The sequence below is a fragment of the Protopterus annectens genome, chromosome 12.part0 (genome assembly GCF_019279795.1).
Source record: "Protopterus annectens isolate FY-2018-M chromosome 12.part0, PAN1.0, whole genome shotgun sequence".
Lineage (NCBI taxonomy): Eukaryota > Metazoa > Chordata > Ceratodontiformes > Protopteridae > Protopterus > Protopterus annectens.
This window is the reverse complement of record NC_056746.1, coordinates 1534580311-1534599807: the sequence shown is the minus strand read 5'-3', so window position 1 is coordinate 1534599807 and position 19497 is coordinate 1534580311. Positions and strand designations below refer to the sequence as shown.

Here is a 19497-nt window from a genome sequence, read left to right as displayed (position 1 = left end):
GATAACCAAATGTCAATTACACAACTAAGAATGAAAGAATATGCAAAGAAATCGTCTTGCCTGCTATATAGCGTCAGAAGTGTGATATATAGAGAGAAACTTAAAAACTGAATGTATACTTAAGGGAATGCATATGGTCAACATATGATGTCCACATATATATCTTTATAGTCAAGTGCTCCTTTCTGGCCAGTAATCCAGTTATAAATTAAAAACTTGTCAAACTTCATGCAACAAAACAAAAATAAAAAATATATTAATGTTTGCAAATTCAAATGCTATTTTTTATATTCGTTGTAATCTGAGGATGTGTACAGCCTGCAAAGCATTAGAAACAGTCAACCTTTATAGCACTCCACTGGCAATCAGCCTTTCTTTTGTGTGTATTCCGTTTATTATTACCCTGTATTTCCTATTGTCCAGTCAGGATTTTTTTTTTCTTACCCATATTGTAACCTTACTACACATCTCAGTATTGCTATATAACTGAATTACTGAATAGAAATCCACTGAAGGTAAAATGTAGCAATTTTATTGGCAAACAAACCAACAAGTTCCAAATCATAAACATGACTTTATATTCTGCAGAAGAAACTAGATGACCTTGAAAACAGTTTGAGAAGACTGAACATAATCACAATCAACGCACCACAGTCAGTTCCAAAAGAAATGTGGAAAATGCTGAGTGCCATAAGATGAATTGATCAATAGGTATGCGCCTACATATAGCTAGGATTCACAGAATGGGAAAGAGGAATGATAATTTAGTCCCACTTAATATACTAATGACACAAAGAATGGGGTGTTCAGAACAGTCCCAACAGAGAGGCATAACCTGGAGAAGTAGTCAGGTTAAAATTACTGTGGAGTATTCCTCTGCACTGTATATAAAAAAAATGAGACACAGGATAACTGAGGAGCTAACTTCAATCTCATGGATGAATAACAAGAATCCTGCATCTTGCCATATTACTGGTTTCCTCAGCTTGCAAAGTTTGGTAGTTTAACACTAAGATAGAGGCAAGCAGATTCTTACAGCACAAGCTACAGCAACAAACCCACCGACAACTGTGATCGCAAGAGCATATAATTAGCAACAAAGAAATGGAGAGACAAGCAATAAAAGGAAAAGACAGGAAGCAACACACAGCATGGATGATCCATGTAAAAGAAAAAAAAAACAGGGCAGCAAAGTATTATCCACAGCAGATCACAGGACAGACTGAACAGGATAAAGAGAAAAAAGGTTTCTAACTAAAAAACAAAAAGCCTGATGTAAGACCCAAGGTAAGGGGGAGGAGGACAACATAAGTGAAAGTATGCCTCAGAAAAACAACTAATGGAGAAAGCTTTTCTTCCTCAGTGACAGGCGCTCAAACAACAAAAAAGTACATTTGTGTAAAATCTTACCCATAACAACAGATGTCTTTCTCTTCACTGTTGCAGTATTCTTTACAACAGGGAACCCTTGCCAAGAGCAGCCTGACATCTGGCCAGTATACTAAAGCCTTTTGGTTGTAAAGGCTACGCCATACATCACACATATAATCCCTGTGCAAAGCATAGGGCATAAAGGTGACATCCGGATTTACCATCCTCAGAACAGGAAAAGCCCCAGAAAGAATGGCACTCCAAGGATATAAGTAGGTAAGAAGCACCTCCAGAAGGAAAAAGAACCAGGAGGAGGAGGGAGGCAGCGAATACTGCTACAATAAAGAGAAGGACATCTGCTGTTATGTTAAGATTTTACACAACTATACAATACCCTTCCTTATCACTGTTGGAGTATTATTTACAATATGGAGAGTGCAAAAGCTCAGGAAGAAGACTGGGAAGAGGAAGGGCCAGCAGAGTCCTCTAGGAAGCCATGCAGAATAGCCCTGGCTAGAAATCACAACCAGATTACAGTGTTTAATAAAGGTATGAACTGAAGTCCAGGTTTCTGCCTCAGGAAAAGAACTAGTATCAAAGTCCTAGAAAAAAAGCATCAGAAGAAGCCAGAATAAGTCTTAACAGAAGAAGGCTCATCCCATGAAAAGAAAAGCAAGAAGAAATGGCTTTAGACATCTAAGAAGAAATGGTTTGCTTGGAAACAGCCAAACCTAAAGACCAACCCACTTAGGTCCTTAACCTTGAATTATCTTTCTCCTTTCTCCCTTTCTACTTTACTAAAAAAAAAAAAAAAAAACTTTGCTTGAATCTCCTTGTGTTCTGAGTGTGCCTCTCAGATGATAAGTATATTTTTTGGCACTTTTTAAAGGTTTAGAGCTGAATAAAACAATAATTGAATTCAGTTCAGAATACAGTTTGAATAAATTGCATTTATTTAAACTGTATTTGCTTTAATATTGCTACACGCGCAAGTGTGCTAGCTTGCACTGCACTTGAATTGCTTTTAGTGCTGTTTTAGCTGCTTTTCTGTATAAAAAAAATTCTAAGCTTGTTTCCTGCCTTTCCTGTAACTAGTCTAGTCCAGATACAGATTTGCTGTATCCAGGACTGTTTGTAAGCTTCTGAGCCCCCCAAGCCTTTCTGCGATGGAGGGAAGCCTTCTAGCTTGTCAGTGAGAGTGGTAAGCACTAGGTAGCCTACCTACCACAAGAGTGGTTTCTGGCCCAGAAATTATAGTTTATTGGCCGTTTGTGCAGTTTTTCCATCTCTTTCAACTTTCTGGTCTAAAACCCCACGTTTGCGCTTGCTTCCTGCCTTTCCTGTAGCTAGTCTAGTCCAGATACAGACTGCTGTATCCAGGACTGTTTGTAAGCTTCTGAGCCCCTCAAGCCTTTCTGTGCTGAGGGAAGTCTTCTAGCTTATCAATGGGAGTGGTAAGCACTAGGTAGCCTATCTACCACAAGAGGAGTGGTTTCTGGCCCCAAAATGTTGTAGTTTATTGGACGTTTGGGCAGTTTGTTCCATCTCTTTCAACTTTCTGGTTTCAAAGCCCACATTTGCACTTATTTTCCACCTTTCCTATAACTAGTCTAGTCCAGATACAGATTTGCTGCATCCAGGAATCTTTGTATGCTTCTGAGCCCCCCAAGCCTTTCTGTGTCAGAGGGAAGCCTTCTAGCTTGTCAGTGGAGTGGTAAGCACTAGATAGCCTATCTACCAAAAGAGGAGTGGTTTCTGGCCCAGAATTTGTAGTTTATTGGCCATTTGAGCAGTTTTTCCATCTCTTTCAACTTTCTGGTTTAAAAGGCCGCGTTTGCGCTTGTTTCCCGTCTTTCCTGTAACTAGTCTAGTCCAGATACAGACTGCTGTATCCAGGACTGTTTGTAAGCTTTTGAGATGTGCCAAAGTCTGCTCTTCAAGATTTCCCTTAGATCTGTTAGTTCTCTCCTCTACTGGCTTATTAGTCTAGCACTTTATCATACCAGACTTCCTCTAGCAATTACTGTAGCACACAAAAGTGCTACCAGCACTAAACATTCTACAAGGAAACAACTCCAGTACTTATTATTAATGCCCACTCCTCCAGGCATATCTAAAGGTCAGTTACCTGTGTTTTCTCCTATTAACCTGGTGAACTTGATGCAGTTGCTACATTGCCTCAGGATGCCCATGTACGCCGACAACCCTCTCCTCTAACCTCCCAACACTCAGACTTGCGAGAGATGCACTTATATATCCAAATTGGAAGCCACGCGCTCTTCAGCCAAGACCAGAATGGCTGGTCAAGAGGAGAAGGTCAACACTTGCACCACACCACATGGAACACAGAACACACAAAAGCACTGCCTTCACATAAAAACACAAACCACACACCCACCTTTGTGGAGGCTCTCAATAAAAATCTACCCAAACAGCAGATACCTCCAAGGCAGAAATGCACTCGACCACCACAACACAACATTAATCACAAGACATATAACTCTCCTAAACAGTGTGCCACTCAACCAAAGCCCCTAAGGCAAAACAGTATGCCCAGCAAACTAGTCAAAGGTGACTCAATAGTGAGGCACACTGATGTCCCACTCACTAGGTTAAATAAGGAGAAATTAACAGTCAAGATCTAGAATCAGGTTACAGGATTCACCGCATAACGCACACACTCAGGTCCCTCAACAACAGGTACAAATATGACTGTACATGTGGATGTGAATGACCTGAGATGTACCTCCCCGGACTACATGAAAAGAGACATGGAGGAGCTCTCGGATTATGCAGCCCAGGTGGGTATGAACCTAGCGCTGAGCAGCATCCTACCGTCACCTGGAATGCCACCACAGTACAAGCAGAAAATGATTGATTTCAACAACTGGCTAAGTTTCGGCTGTCATTCTAAGGGGATCCAGTATCTGTCTGCCTAGGATGACATAACTGACAGACCTCGATGCTTTGCCAGAGATGGCCTGCATCTGTCACCCTTGGGTTTCCGCATACTGGCCAAGGCTCTTGCCACACCTATAGTGCCTATTTTAGGCAGTGTTCCAAAGACCAAATTACCACCATAACAGCTACAAACAAATGCAATCTGAGGGTCATGCTGCTCAATGCTAGAAGTCTAAATCTCAAAATGCACTCGCTCAAAGCACTCCTAAAAATAGAGAACATTGACATTTGTGCTGTAACAGAAACCTGGTTCAAGGCAGCAGAAAGCACTCCTGCACTACCAGGCTATAACTCATTCCATAACTTTCGGCTTGGACTGAAGCTCTAAAGGCAGTGGTGTTTCCATATACATAAAGGATGCGCACACCTCCAGACTGGCAGCATAACATAACGCATCAGAGATACTTCAGGTGCAGCTAACATTGGGTAAGACAGCGATTCAGGTCACAGCCTGCTATAGTTCCCCAACTATGTCCCAAGATTCACACTCCACGTTCCTAAGCACCCTGGATAATATCAGAGTCAAACCTAACACTCTCATACTGGGCAACTTCAACTACCCCTCCATTAACTGGGAAAACTACTCATGTACCAATACACTTGCCCAATGTTTCCTGGAATTCATTAATTCTTACCCCCATTAGAGGTAGCAACATCCTTGACCTGGTCATTACCAACATGGGCGACTGTTGCTCTACACCAATACTAAACTCCTCCCTGGTTAGATCCAACCACAAACTAATCACCTTGAAAATCCACACCCCTCCCACCCCACCCCCACAAAGGTAACCACCATGAAAAACGTCTCCAAAGCTAACTTTAGGCTCCTAAAAACAGAAGTGTCTAACTTCACGGCACCCATGCAAATGGAGAATAGTTGCATGACTGTTGAATCATACACCAATGTACTGTATGAACACGTACACAAATGCATGATTCTCGCCATACCCAATAGAACAAAGACGTTCTCCTCCAAAAAAAGGAAGCCAATCTGGTGGCCCCTGCCATAAACAAACTCTATAACAGAAGGAGGAAACTGATGGGGAATAAGACGTCCCAAGAATGGAAAAACTCCCTTATCAGCCTCAACAAAAAGGTGAGATCCCTCATCAAATTCTCTAAAGTTAGCTATGAAAACAGAATTGCAACAGATAGTAAAGACAACCATAAAGCCTTCTTTAGTTATGTAAAGAATCTTCATGGCAATACCCAGATTTGCTCTGCACACTGGTACCTCCTATACCGAGCCAACAGATACAGCCAATATACTGGCCGACAGATTCAGTGCCAACCTTACCCCCCCAAGGACCAATCACGATACCAGTAGATTGCCAGGCAGCCAGTATTACTGCTGCACAGGTTAAAACAGCACTGTCCAAGGCCAAGAATATAGCTTCTATGGGACCTGACAATATTCCTGACTGTGTTCTATATGAACTAGAGAGTAAACTGGCACCTCACTTGTGTGCCCTGTTCAATCACAGCCTCACCTCAGGCTTTGTCCCTACTGAATGGCACACTGCTACAGTCATCCCTCTCCACAAAGGTGGAGTGATTACAGACCCTAGGAATTATCGCCCCATTAGCCTGACAAGTCTGATCGGCAAAGCTATGGAACGCATCATCATGGACCTAATAAACAAGGATATAGGGAATCTCCAAACTCTGGATCCCACACAGTTTGGTTATGCGAAGGGTAGATCATGCCTGCTCAACTTGGTCGACTTCTTTGAGTCAGTCACCAGAGCTGTTGATGAAGGCAAGGTGGTTCATACAGCCTGCCTTGACCTGGTCAAGGCCTTTGATACCATTCCCCACTCAGGAATCATACAAAAACTCACTAACCTAGGCATCAGCCCCTATATCACTAGGTGGGTTGCAAAGTGGCTCACAGATAGAGCCCACAGTGTGAAAGTAGCTGACTCCAAGTCAGTCTGCCGACCAGTCACAAGTGGAGTCCCACAGGGATTAGTCCAGGTTCCTCTCCTGTTTGGTATCTACTTCTCAGAAGTCCAGGCCAGCACGAAGGGACTCTGGCTGACAAAGTTCACATATGATTGCAAGTTGGGAGCCATTATTAACACCCCAAGTGATGTTGACATCCTACAGAAAGGACTCACTGAGACCAATGACTGGTGTCAGAATCATGGCCTTAAGCTCAATGACAAAAAAAGTGTCGCCATCCCCTTGGGAAAAACCCAGTTCCCATGAATTACCACATCGATGGTAGTCCACTGAACACAGAAGGCGTTATAAGAGATCTGGGAACACAGGTTGACAGCAACCTCTCTTTTGACCACCACTTTGCCACTGTGGTCAGAAAGTCCTTATATGTGGCACATCTCATTACTAAAGGTTCTGCATTCAGGAAGAAAGAGGTAATTGTCTCCCTCTACTCTTCCCTCATTAGGCCAATCATTGAGTACAATGCCCCATTTGGCATGTACCTCACTTGACATCTGCAACAACTGGAGAGGCTGCAAAAGTACCTCACAAAGAGGATCCTAGGCCTTAAACACTTGTCCTATCTGAACATACTCAAAAAACTCCAACTATTCTCTGTCTCATATTGCCTACTTAGAGACGATCTCTGCTTGACTTACAAATCCCTGTCTGACCCAGCTCTGTTAGAAATGCTACATCTAAAGAAATCCCAATCCCTCCGCACCACACACTCCAGAGACCTCAACCTCATTACCACAATCAACAGAACATGGTGGAGGGACAGGTGCATAACCAAGAGACTGCCCGTGCTATGGAATAGACTTCCCATACATGTCAAACAGAACACCTCACTGGCCCTCTTCAAAAGAATTCTTAATGAGTGGATGGGAAATAGAAAATTCACCCCGGGGATCACCCCAGTGGCTCTACTTGACAAAGGCACTGGGAAATAAGGTCGGGTGGCATGATGCCAGGGTAATCCTATGGGCTAGGCTTGTAAAGGCTCCAGGGCCATTAGCCTAGTACACACCTATGAACCTAGGATGAAAAGAAACAAAAACGCTATTCAGACTTACACAAAATTTTAGTCTTATCCAAATAATATCTGAGTTATCTATGCAAATCCAAGGTGTGCAAAACCTTCTCACTTGCAGACTGCGGAGACGGAAAAAAGGGGGTAAATGAATAGACTGATTAGGAAACACCTCATTAACCACCTTGGACATAAAAGAGGGACTGGTACAAAGGGACACCCTGTCTTTATGGAAAACTAAAAAAAAGAGGAACAGCCAAAAGGGCTTGCATCTCAGATACCATCTAGCAGAAAGCATCTATATCATAACATCGCAAATTGAAAAATATCGAATGCTCACAAGAGTGAAAATGCTGAAACTCTAATTCAGTATTGTGGGGGGCTGCACCCCCCACACCCCCTGCTAAATATATATTCCAACTCCAAGATCGCACTACAGTGAGGAAAGGGCAAATATCCCAATCTTCACTGTACTGCGATCCCGAAAAACTGACACTCAACATTTTAGCACTTTTGCTGTTGTGCCACTTGACATTTTCACTTTGCAAAAATATGATATAGATCCAGCAGAAAGGCCTAAAGAAGAACAGTCTTCCAAAAACAATGCTGTAAGGAAGCTGAAGCAGCAGGCTCAAAAGGAGCCCGAGTCGATTTTTCTAAAATAAAATTAAGGTCAAAGGAAGGATGAACAGGATTCCTGGGAGGCCTAACGTGAAGAACTCATTTAAGAAACTGCTTGCCCTCAAATCTAGAGGCTAAAGGGGGGAGTCAAACAGCAGAGATAGTTGACAGTTGGGCCTTAACAGAAGAATATGCCAACCCAGCATTGAGCAACTCACACACATTAGAGAGAACTGTGATGCCCTTCACTGGCCAAGTAATCAAGGAGCCTCAATCCTCATCACTGGTAACAGCTAGGGGACATACACGCTGGGAGGATGACAAGTACACACACAGTAAACTGCAATTTCTCTTAAGAGCACACAGAGATCACAGTCAGTCCGGGGCTGGTTTCTCTCTCTCTCTCTCTCCAGATCCCCAATAAGACTCCCCACTGGCACAGCTATAGGGCTGAGATCTCTGCTGAGTAGCCAAGCTAAGACCTTCAGCACCCTCTCTGCCCAACCAGTGCTTCGTGTCCCTGCCCAAGTAGCTGACACACACACACTTTCAGATTTGATTGATATACAGAGGATATACACCTTCCAGGCCACATGGCATAGGACTATGGTACAACAGAGGAAGTTGTCTGTTCAGAGGGTAGGCAAACAGATCTACTTTAGGAGTACCCCACTGGTGGACAATGTCCAGAAGCACATCCCTGTGAAGCATGCACTCATGGGATAGTCCTGCTCAGAGAATCTGCCACTATGTTCTGATCTGAGGGAATGTAAACTGACTAAAGATTCACCTGATACTGGACAGCAATCTCCCAAACCAGAAGGGCTAACCTGCTTATGAGATAAGACCTTGCCCCCCCTTGCTTGTTGACATCCAACATCACTATGGTATTGTCTATGAGAATCTTGAGTGATCCTGGAAGAAAAAGAGAATGAAAAGCTTGAAGAGATAGCAAAAGAGCTCTCATCTCTTTGACACTGATGTGGTCTTTTTTTGTCGAAGTGACCAAAGGCCCTGTACCTTTGGAGGGCTGAAAGAGACTTCCCATCCTACGCCTGAGGCATCAGTGAAAGTTCCTGAGAGGGGAATTGGAGACTGAAAAGGAAGCCCTGGGTTGAAGAACAACTCATGAATCCACCACTGAAGTTCCAGCTTGAGGGACTAGAAAATCTAAAGGATGAGAATGTTGAAGCCAAACAGACTTTAGAAACCACTGAAGCTTTTTCATGTGGAGCTTGGCTAGAGGGAGCATAGGAATGGTGGAAGCCATGTAACCCACAGCCCTCAGAAATTCCCTGGCTATGATTCAAGCCAGATGAAGAAGGGATTGAAAGAAATCAATGAGAGTTAAAGCCTTGGGATGAGGCAGGGATGCCAGCATTGAAACAGTCTGGATCCTGCAACCCAGAAAAACATGATCCTGAGAAGAACTTGGGAATGAAAATTTACAGTAAACCCCACGCTTTTCAAGAGATTTGCATTGCTAGATGGCATAGGGGGTAGGAATGTGTTTCTCCCCTGTTGATGTACTATATTACTGCAGTGTTGTGTGTCTTTACTAGCAGGATGCCTGGTGTCTATTTTTCTTTGAAGAGTATTACGCCTTTTGGTACAGCTATGAGTTCTTTCCAATTGATATGCTTGTTTCTAATGTTGATTTCCCACTTCCCCTGGGTTTGTAGGTTGTGGAAGTCAGCCGCCCAGGCTGCCGCTGAGGCCTCTGTTGTAAGGGTCTGTCCCTGAGAACTGAATATGAAAGGGAGGCCTGGGTTGCGAGCGCAAGGCTGTGCCCACTATACAAAGTCCAGTCTGAGGCAAGGAATGAGAGGAATCTCTGTCTCTAGTAGTTGATAGTTCTGGTACCATTTGTTCTTGAGATACCACTGCAGCTTCCTCATGTGCAATTTGGCAAGGGAGACCATGAGGATGCATGAAGGCATGTACCCCAGGGCTCTTATGAATTCCCTTGCTGAAATTTGATCCTTCATTTGGATCCTTTGGAAGTAATCTCTTAGGAAGGACACTTTTTTGGGTTGGTGAACTGATTGATTTCTGGGGGCTCAATGTGAACCCCAGAGACGATAGGAGGTTCTGGGAAAATTTGAGATCCTAGAATAGTTTGGAAGGATCTGTTGACTGTATAAGGCAGTCGTCCAGGTAGGGATAGATTTGTATTCTCTTCTTGCTGCAGAATGCAATTACTGGAGTAAGGCACTTTGTGAACCCTCTTGATGCAGTAGATAAGCTACAGGGCAGAGCAGAAAATTGATAATGACTGGATCCTACCCTGAATTGAAGGAACTTTCTGTTGGATTCCTGTATAGGAATGTAAAGATAGGCATCTTTTAGATATAGAGAGACCATGAATGACTGCAGGAACAGCAAGGGAAGGAGCTTTTGAAGAGTTAACATTTTGAATTTGGGAACCAAGAGAAACTAATTGAGTTTTGACATCTTTCCTGGGGACCAAGAATAGTCTGGAATAGAATCCTAGTCACTGCTGAGGAGGAGGAGGAGGGACTAGCTCTACTACTCCTTGCAAACAAAGATTTTAAATTTGAACCATGGCCTCTGTCATTTGATTTAGGGGAGGGACAACTGGAAAACCTGAGGATTTTAATTTCTCTCTGAAAGTGAGCTTGTAGCCATTTGCAATAATGTCTAGAATACACCTGTCCGAAGTAATCAGGGTCCAGGTATGACAGAAAAGAGACAGCCTTCCTCCTAGCTTTGGGGTGTCACTGGAAGTGGGTTGGAGTCTTGAACCCCCCCCCCCCCGTCTTGAGGTTTCTGAAGTCCACTGTCTGCCTTTTTGCATGAGTTGCTTCTGCCTATGTGGTTTTCCCTTTGAGGTTTCCTTCTAGGCAGGGAGGGAAAGGACAAGTGTTTAGCAAGGAAGTTTCTACTGAACCTGGGGGGCTGTACCTGGAGGAAATCTATCACCATTTGCATAGACTTGGCTTTGTCTGCCATTTTTTTCAGCACTTCTTCTGCTTTTGGACCAAAAAGAACCTTCTTGTCAAGGGGGCATCTAACAGATTAGATGTAACATAGTCCGGAAGGGCTTGCTCTTGGAGCCACGCATGTAATCTCATCAGTGACCCAGTAGTGGCAAAGTACAGTTGTGTACACTTACCATAAATGTAGATGTTCGAGTGTCTTCACTGTTGCAGTCATGAATGTAGGGTTCTCCCCTGCCAGCAGGCAGTCCTCGGTCGGCCAGAATCCCAAAGTCTGGGTCCAGCGTCAGCTGTTCAGCCATGCTCCCTGACGTCAGAGTGCCAGGGGTACAAAGCTGGCAGCTGATGCCATTTTCTCCAGTTTTTCTTGCCCCAGATGTCAGGTGCTCCAAAATGAGTAAGATCCAATACCCTTTGCAAATACACCTCAAGAGAAGGGTGAAGAAGGGAACCACACAAAAGAAAAAATAAGAGGGGACAGGAGGGAGGGAAACCCAGACTGCAACAGTGAAGACACTCGAACATCTAAATTTATGGTAAGTGTACACAACTGTACTATGTTCATTGTGTTTCACTGTTGCAGTCATGACTGTAGGGTTGAGTCCCAAAGCAGAATAAAAGGGAGGTGGTCATAAAGAAGAGGGGGAGGCTAAAAGGCCCTGCAAGACAGCAGAAGCAAAGCCTGCCCTAGACTTAGAGTAAAGAGGTAGATTGTAGTGCTTGGAAAAAGTATGCACTGAACTCCAAGTTGCAGCTTCCAAAATGTCTTTGGTAGGAACTCCACTGAGGAAGGCAGCTGAAGTGGCAGCAGCTCTGGTAGAGTGAGTCCTTATACTCCCTGGGATTTGCTTTCCATTGTGTGAATAGCAAAATCTGATTCCATGAGCAATCCATTTGGAAATGGTCTGTTTTGAAATAGCTTTACCATGGGAACTTGAAGCATAAGAAACAAACAATTGCTCTGATTTCCTGATGTCCTTGGTTTTGTCCAGGTAAAAACGTAGCTGTCTGTGTACATCCAAGGAATGCAAGATCCTTTCCCCCTTATATTGAGGAGTGGGGAAAAGGTTGGCAAGTGAATAGTTTGATTTAAAGCCACTTTGGAAATCACCTTAGGCATAAAAGTAGGATTAGTCCTTAAAGACACCCTGTCTTGATGAAAAATAATATAAGGTTCCACAGCCATGAGAGCTTGCAACTCCGAGACTCTCCTGGCAGAGGTCAGAGCTAATAGGATAGCTGTCTTCCAAGATAAAAACTTAATGTCAGCTGTGGCAGCAGGCTCAAAAGGAGGTAAGGTGAGTTTTTCCAAAACATAGTTGAGATCCCAAGCAGGAATGGGAGGAGATCTAGGGGGCCTTAAGTTCTTAGCTCCTCTGAGAAACTGTCTCATGAGCTGGTGGGAAAAGATTGGAGGGTCTGTATTATAATGAGCAGAAATAGCAGAGGTATGTATCTTTATTGAAGAGAAAGAGAGACCATTATGTAAGAGGTCTGTCAGGTAAAGTAAAATCAGAGGAATGTTAGGAATAAGAGGATCAGAATCCTGAGTCTGCATCCAGGAACAAAATCTTTTCCATTTTCCTGCATAAGATTTTCTAGTGCTAGGACGTCTGGCTTCTAAAATGACATCCATAACCTGCTTGGGTAAAAGAGAATGAATCAAAGACCCTGGATTAACCAGGCCGCCAGGCTGAGAGTTTTGACATGGGAGTGCAGAACCTGACCCTGGTGTTGGGACAGAAGGTTCGGAGTTTGTGGTAAAACCCAAGGGGGCTCCAGACAAAGGTTTTTCAGTGTTGGGTACCAAAACTGTCGAGGCCAATTTGGGGCCAGCAAGATTATCATCTTGGGCTTGTCCTGTTTGATCTTTAATAATACCTGTGGAAGAAGAGGAAGAGGCGGAAAGGCATACCCCGAGAGGTTTCTCCAACTGAATGATAGTGCATCCACTTTCCATGCTAGTTCGTGGAATGTCCTGGTGCAAAAAATCTGTAGTTGATGATTGAGGTGGGATGCAAAGAGGTCTATGTGAGGACATCCCCAGACTGCTGTAATCATCTTGAATATTTCGGTGTCCAGCATCCATTCGTGTGGGTCTAATAGGTTTCTGCTCAAACTGTCTGCCAGGAAGTTTTGCTTCCCTGGTAGAAACTGAGCTGAAGGTCCAGTCTGCAAGCTAGAACTGTGTTCCAAAGATTCATGGCTAGTCTGTAAAGGGGATAGGAATGAGATCCCCCTTGCTTGTTTATGTACCACATGACTGTGGTGTTGTCTGTCCGTATCAGTAGTTGTCCTGGTTGTAGAAGATTCCTGAAGGCCAAAAGAGCTTTCTGAATGGCTAACATTTCCTTTAAATTGATATGCAGGTGCTTCTGATCCTTTGTCCAAAGGCCCTGCAGACAGTTGCCCCGAAAATGGGCTCCCCATGCATAATTTGAGGCGTCCGTGGTTAGTATCTGAGTGGCAGGAGGCAGACAGAAGGGTTTTCCTTTGTTTAGAGTACATGCCTTGGACCACCAAAGGAATTCCTTTTGAAGACAAGGCAGGACGGAGATCTGTATGTCTAAACTGTGGCAATGCTGAGACCATACACTTTTTAGGTACCACTGTATTTTCCTCATATGTAGTCTTGCATATGGTACGAGAAGGATGCAAGAGGCCATGTAACCCAAAGCCTGCAGGAATCTCCTTGCAGATAGCTGAGTTAATGTTGCCAAGGTTTTGAAGGTTAAAGCCAGCTGTAATTGTTTTTCGTATGTCAGAAATGCCATATGGGTTGTTGTGTTTAGAGAAGCGCCCAGAAAGTTATCTGTTGTGAGGGTGTCAAATTTGACTTTTTTATGTTTACAGTGAATCCCAGGAACTTGAGAAGATTCTGAACAAACTCTAGATGCTGGAGTAAGACATCCTTGCTGTCTGCCTGAATAAGACAGTCGTCCAGATAAGGGTAAATTTGAATTCCCTTGAGTCTGCAATAAGCTACTACTGGAGCCAAGCATTTGGTGAAGACCCTGGGCGCAGTAGACAATCCAAAGGGCAGCGCAGAGAATTGATAGTGCCTCGATCCGGCCTTGAACCTGAGGTATTTTCTGCATTCCTGCCTGATGGGGATGTGTAAGTATGCCTCCTTTAAATCCAAAGTTACCATCCATGCATTTTTGGTCAGCATTGGAAGTAGCTGCTGTAGAGTAAGCATCTTGAATTTTGGTATCTCGATGAAAGTGTTCAAGACTGACAGATCCAGAATGGGTCTCCATGAATTTTGCTTCCTGGGGACTAGAAAGAGCCTTGAGTAAAAACCTTGTCCCCTCTCTGAAAGTGGAACTAGTTCTATGGCTTTCCTAGCCAAGAGAGCTTCCACCTGGTTTAAGGCCTCTAACCATTGATGTTTTGGAAGATCTGGCCATCCGCTTGGTCTTGGTAGGATATGAAAATGGAATTTGTAACCTCTTGAAACCATATCCAGAACCCACTTGTCTTGGGTTATATGAGTCCAATTTAGGTGAAAAAGAGAAAGTTTTCCTCCAAGAGGGGCTTCCAGGCAAGAAGTTCCTGCAGCCCAACAGAGGGAGTCATTGAGTCTGTTTTCTATGAGCTTGCGACCTGTCCTCTCCTCCCATAGGGGTGGAAGCAGTCCACTGTCTTGGTCTATAAGAGGCTTGCGTTTGAGGCCTTCTTCGGGAGCGTCTGTATCTACCCCTCTGAGGCCTGTCTGAATTGGGAAAGGACCAATTTTTTGTAGGCCAATTCCTACTAAATCTGGGTGGCTGTACTTGTAAGAAATCTTTAACTGTTTGCATGGATTTTGCCTTGTCCTCCATCTTCTTTATCACCTCTTCAGCTTTAGATCCACAAAACATTATGCTGAACAGGAGCATTCAATAATTTAGCCTTTACTTGATCCGGCAAATTTTGTTCCTTTAGAAATACATGCCTTCTAATGACTGTGCCAGAGGCAGCAGCCCTACAAGAAGCCTCTAAGGCATCAAATCCACAGTGTAAACCATGCTTCCCAACTTGTTCAGTGGCATGCATTAAGTCATGTAATTCCTTATCATCTGCACAGGCGGAGATGGAAGTAAGCTTTTGTTTTAAAACAGACAGGAGAAATTGCTGGTATTTCAGCATATGAAACTGACAGTTTAAAGCCCTAATAGATAAAGTAGCAGAAGTGTACACTTTTTTGCCCCATCTTTCTAATGATCTGGAATCCTTCTCAGTGGGAATGGGGTTTTTAGCAGAAGCGGCCTTAACCCCCTTAGGACCCTGAGAAATGGTTTCAGGATCAGCAGTAGGATTCTTGTATAAAAACTGGTGGGAATCTGGAACCCTATAATATCTGTCTGGCTTAACAGGAGCTGGAGGAAAAGAGTCAGGAGTTAAGTTAGCCTCCGAAAAAGCATCATCCACAATATCCAAAATAGGAGGAATAGCCAGGGGTCTATGTTGGGGAAGAAGAAGAAAAATCCCTTAGTCTTTTCTTAGATTCCGAGTACTCCTGTCCTTCCTAGTGAAAATGTTCCCTCATTTCATGCAAAGTTTCCCCAAAAGAGAAATCCTCAGGGGGAGAAGCTGAAGGAATGGATTCCTCAGCATCAGAATCCTCATAAGGAGAGAAAGAATACTCATGGTCAGAAGAAGAAACTGAAGAAACAGAAGCCTGATCAGAGGAGTCATAATAAACTTCCTGCCTTGGCCTTTTATCTGGAGGGGGATGTGAACCCTAATCATAGTAAGTAAGTCCTCCGCCATCTTAAGTAACTGTTTCTGAGACTTGGGTGCTGGATCAGAAGAGGCCTGGGCTGCAGTCTTTGATTTGGATGGAGTCTTTGCCTTTGTCTTTGGCTTTGCCTTTATTAGAAGCTGAGTAGGCCTGAAGACCCCTTCAGAAGCCGGTACCTGCACAGCGGCTCTGGACCCATCCAAAGGAGCATTGTCCGAAGGTCCAGCAACAGAAATATTCAAAGGCCTAGTTGGCTCCTCGTGGGAGCCCGTTTCGGCCATCGGTTCCGAAATGGTCAACAACAGGGGCTGCAAAAGCGCCTCACTGACGATGGCCGAACCTGAAGCTGGCTCTGCTTGTACAACATTGTCTGATTTGGACCTCGGAGGCCTGTCTTTATCCTTGTGTCATTTGTGAACTCCGGTAGCCGGAACCGTATCCAATGACATTTTATAATTAAAACGCCTACCGAAGTAATGAAATGCAAAATCGTACCTTCGTTTAATCGTACGTTGATTGAATCTAGCACAAAACCAACAACTAGCTACGTCGTGGTCAGGGCCTAAGCAAGGAATACAGTAAGAATGAAAATCCTTATGAGGTATTTGCTTCCCACATGAAATACAATTATTAACTTTTTCTGACATCGGACTGGAGCAAGAAAAAGTTTCCCCAACGGGGTACTTAGCTTTGAGTAGGAGAAGAAAGTCTTCGGACTGAAGCACGTTTATAACAAATTGTCAGGAGTCAGCCGACCGGCACTTGCGAACTGCTATCACCGCACGGCAAGAAAGACTGGAGAAAATGGCGTCGGCTGCCAGCTTTGCACCCCTGGCGCTCTGACGTCAGGGAGCATGGCTGAACAGCCGACGCCAGACCCAGACTTTGGGATTCTGGCTGACTGAGGACTGCCTGCCGGCAGGGGAGAACCCTACAGTCATGACTGCAACAGTGAAACACGATGAACATCTTTGTAACATGCTTTCATGACATCATATCCACTGTGTAGAAGATGCTTAGCAACCTGTGCACTAGCACTACAGATTTCTGACAGTTTCTTGGAAAGGTTTTTGTCCTCCAGGACAGACACCTTCTGTTTAAGTTGGTCAGGGATAGTCTGCTGGCACTTAATCACATAAAACTGGCAGTTGAGGGTCCTCATAGTGAGTGTGTCAGAGGTATAGACCTTCTTGCCAAACCTGTCAAGGGCCTTGCTCTCTTTATCTGTAGGAAGAGGATTTCTAGAAGAACTGGCTCTGGCTCCCTTACATTCTGGTGTGATCACTTAAGGGTCAACAGAGGGGGTTTTATACAGAAAATTGCTGGATTCTTGAACACGGTAAACCTGTCTCATTTTCTAGGGGCATGGGGTACAGAATCAGGCTTAAGAGAAGATTCCTGGAAGGCATCATCCACCATTTCCAGAATTGGAGGAATAGCCAAAGAGTTATGTGTCATTAAGTCCAGGAACTCCCTAACACTCTTCTTAGCCTGTGGGCAATACTGAGTCTCCCACTGGAAATGCTGTCTCATGGCATGGAGGGTCTCCCCAGAGGTGAAATCCTCTGGTGAGGAGGCAAAAGGGAGGATTCTCTTCAGAGTCAGAGTCCTCATGGGAAGTGCATAAAGGGCCTTCTTTAGATCCAGATCATCTGAGTCTGAGTCCTCCCTAGACATGGCGGGATCCTGATAAATTTCTGAAGGCTCATCCCTTTTCCCTTTTCCAGTGGCAACAAATTTTCTAGACCTGACAAGAGAAAGAAGTACTTCTGTCAGTCTGATAAGGCCCTGCTGAGAACCCTATGGAGCTGAGCCAGAAGGCCTAACTGGAGGCCTAGGTACAGTAGACCTCCTAGGTGTGGCTAGGGTCTTATGCCCAGGAGTGTCCAGTGCCCTCATGTCTGTCTCTTGAGGATGCTGAAGATACACTGGAGCTGTAATGAGCCGAGGCCTCATTGCAGAGTCTCTGGGCAGTGCACTCTCTTCAGAAACCAAGCCTGCTGAGTGGTCCTAGATCCAATCAACAAACCATTGTTGAAGGCTTGTGTAGAAGTGGAAGGGAGAGATGGAGTGTCAGACTATGAAAGGGTCTTGACAGAGGCCTGAAAAAGGGTCTCGACAGAGGCCTGAGTCATTGGTTCTGGAAGTGAAGGGGGCTGCGTAGGTGCCTCACCTTGTTCAAGAATTACAAGCCTGGAAGGAGAGTCAGGTGGAGATGGATTGTCGTCCGAAGGCCTACGTTTTTGTTTCTTATCTTTCTTGCACTTAAGCTAATCAAATTCGGTACAACTGACAGACACCATAAATGATGGTTGAACAGATTGTTGGCTAAGAAACTTTGCAAGAAATTCAGCCCTATGCCTGATAGTTCTAATATTAAAACGCGCACAAAAATGACAGCAACATCATGATCAGGGCCTAGGCAAGTAACACAAAGGGAGTAAAAGTCTATGTGTGGGATCTGCTTACCACAATGGAGACAATTATTGCCTATATCTGATATGAGCAAGGAAAGAAAAAGTTCCCCAATGGGGGACTTATCTGTCCGATGACACTTCTCTCTGGTATGGACCAACCAACGCACTTGGATGCTGCTTCCAGCCTTCCTGGTCAAGAAAAGACTGGTGTTCTGATGCAGGCTGGCTACCTTTATACCTAAGCGTACAGATGTCAGTCTGGGCAACCGCAAGCCTGGGATCCAGACAGATTTTTATCTGGTAGTCAGGCCAACCGAGGGCTGTCAGGGCAGGAAATCCCAATAGTCAGGACTGCAACAGTGAAATGTGAAAAACAGCAGGCACAAAGCACAACAGCAATATGTCTTGTCTGTGTGACTGGCAATCAAATTTTTAGAACAAAACAAATGGCTAAAGGCCTGCTACTTTTTTATAAAATGCGAGAGACAAGTCCCAAATACTAGTAGTATACTCTTGGAAGAAATAAGTTTGAACTGTTCTTCTGCCTCCATCAGTCAGAAGCAGACATCTGAGAGGGGGCAAGTGGGGGTTGTCTGTCTTTCACTTCCCCTGATAATGTTCAAAATGCTAAGAACATTTCTGCTCACAGCTACAAGCTTACCTCACATTTCAATGACCTAGGCTAAGTACTTTCCTCCCTTTCTTACTTCTAAGACACTGGTTCTCTGCAACATATATAAATTACTTAATCCTGTTGTTTCTGTATTACTAGTGCATATTATAAAGTTTGTAATTTGTTACAAATGTACTGTACATAATTACTACTCATCTATTTATATAAACTCTCAGCCTATGAGACCTAACTACAATAAATAATTTAACCAATTAGTCACAATTCATTCATTCAGAAAAATAACAATACATATGAATGGATGGATTGTGACTGGTTAATTTATTTACTGTAGTTAGATCTCATAGGCTGAGAGTTTATATAAGTGGATGGCTTTTAATCTTGTGTTTTAAAGGTCTGATGAAGCAATATTTAGTATTGTGAAAAAAGCTAACCTGGTTTAATAAAGAATTACTTTAACTCGGCTGTGTTTCGGAACTCCTTGATTTTTGTGCTGCAAATTCATGTAATATGTTCCAGAACAATCGAACCCTAAACAATAAATATACTGTGACAGATAAGATGTGTCGTTCCTATTTGCAACTCAATATTACCTGACTCTCTAGCTCCAGTATTCGAGCCTGAGAAGCCTGAAGCATCGACTTATCCCTGGAATCTTCCTCTGCTCGTTGCAGCTGAAAGGCTGACTGTCTCTTCTCATACTCAGTGGTATTCAGAAGACCCAATGTCAGAGATGGAGTCTGCAGAAGCTTTTGGGAAAACAGATGCAAATAAAACATTAATGTGTGTGACTAATTTCTTAATAGTAGTCCACAAATAATGGTTCCTATGTT

At 43.8% G+C, this 19497-nt stretch overlaps 1 protein-coding gene across 3 annotated transcripts in view; it reads right to left on the bottom strand.

The window, feature by feature from the left end:
- The window catches only part of FBF1 (Fas binding factor 1), a 1798645-nt gene that overhangs the window by 1026872 nt on the left and 752276 nt on the right, over positions 1 to 19497 (bottom strand). For 2 of the 3 annotated variants that reach the window (XM_044090504.1, XM_044090505.1), the window contains exon 19: positions 19258 to 19413. The exons of the other annotated variant lie outside the window; for it this stretch is intronic. In XM_044090504.1, coding sequence (XP_043946439.1) covers positions 19258 to 19413 — 156 coding nt within the window. The remainder of the gene's footprint in view (positions 1 to 19257; positions 19414 to 19497) is intronic. 3 annotated transcript variants of the gene reach the window in all.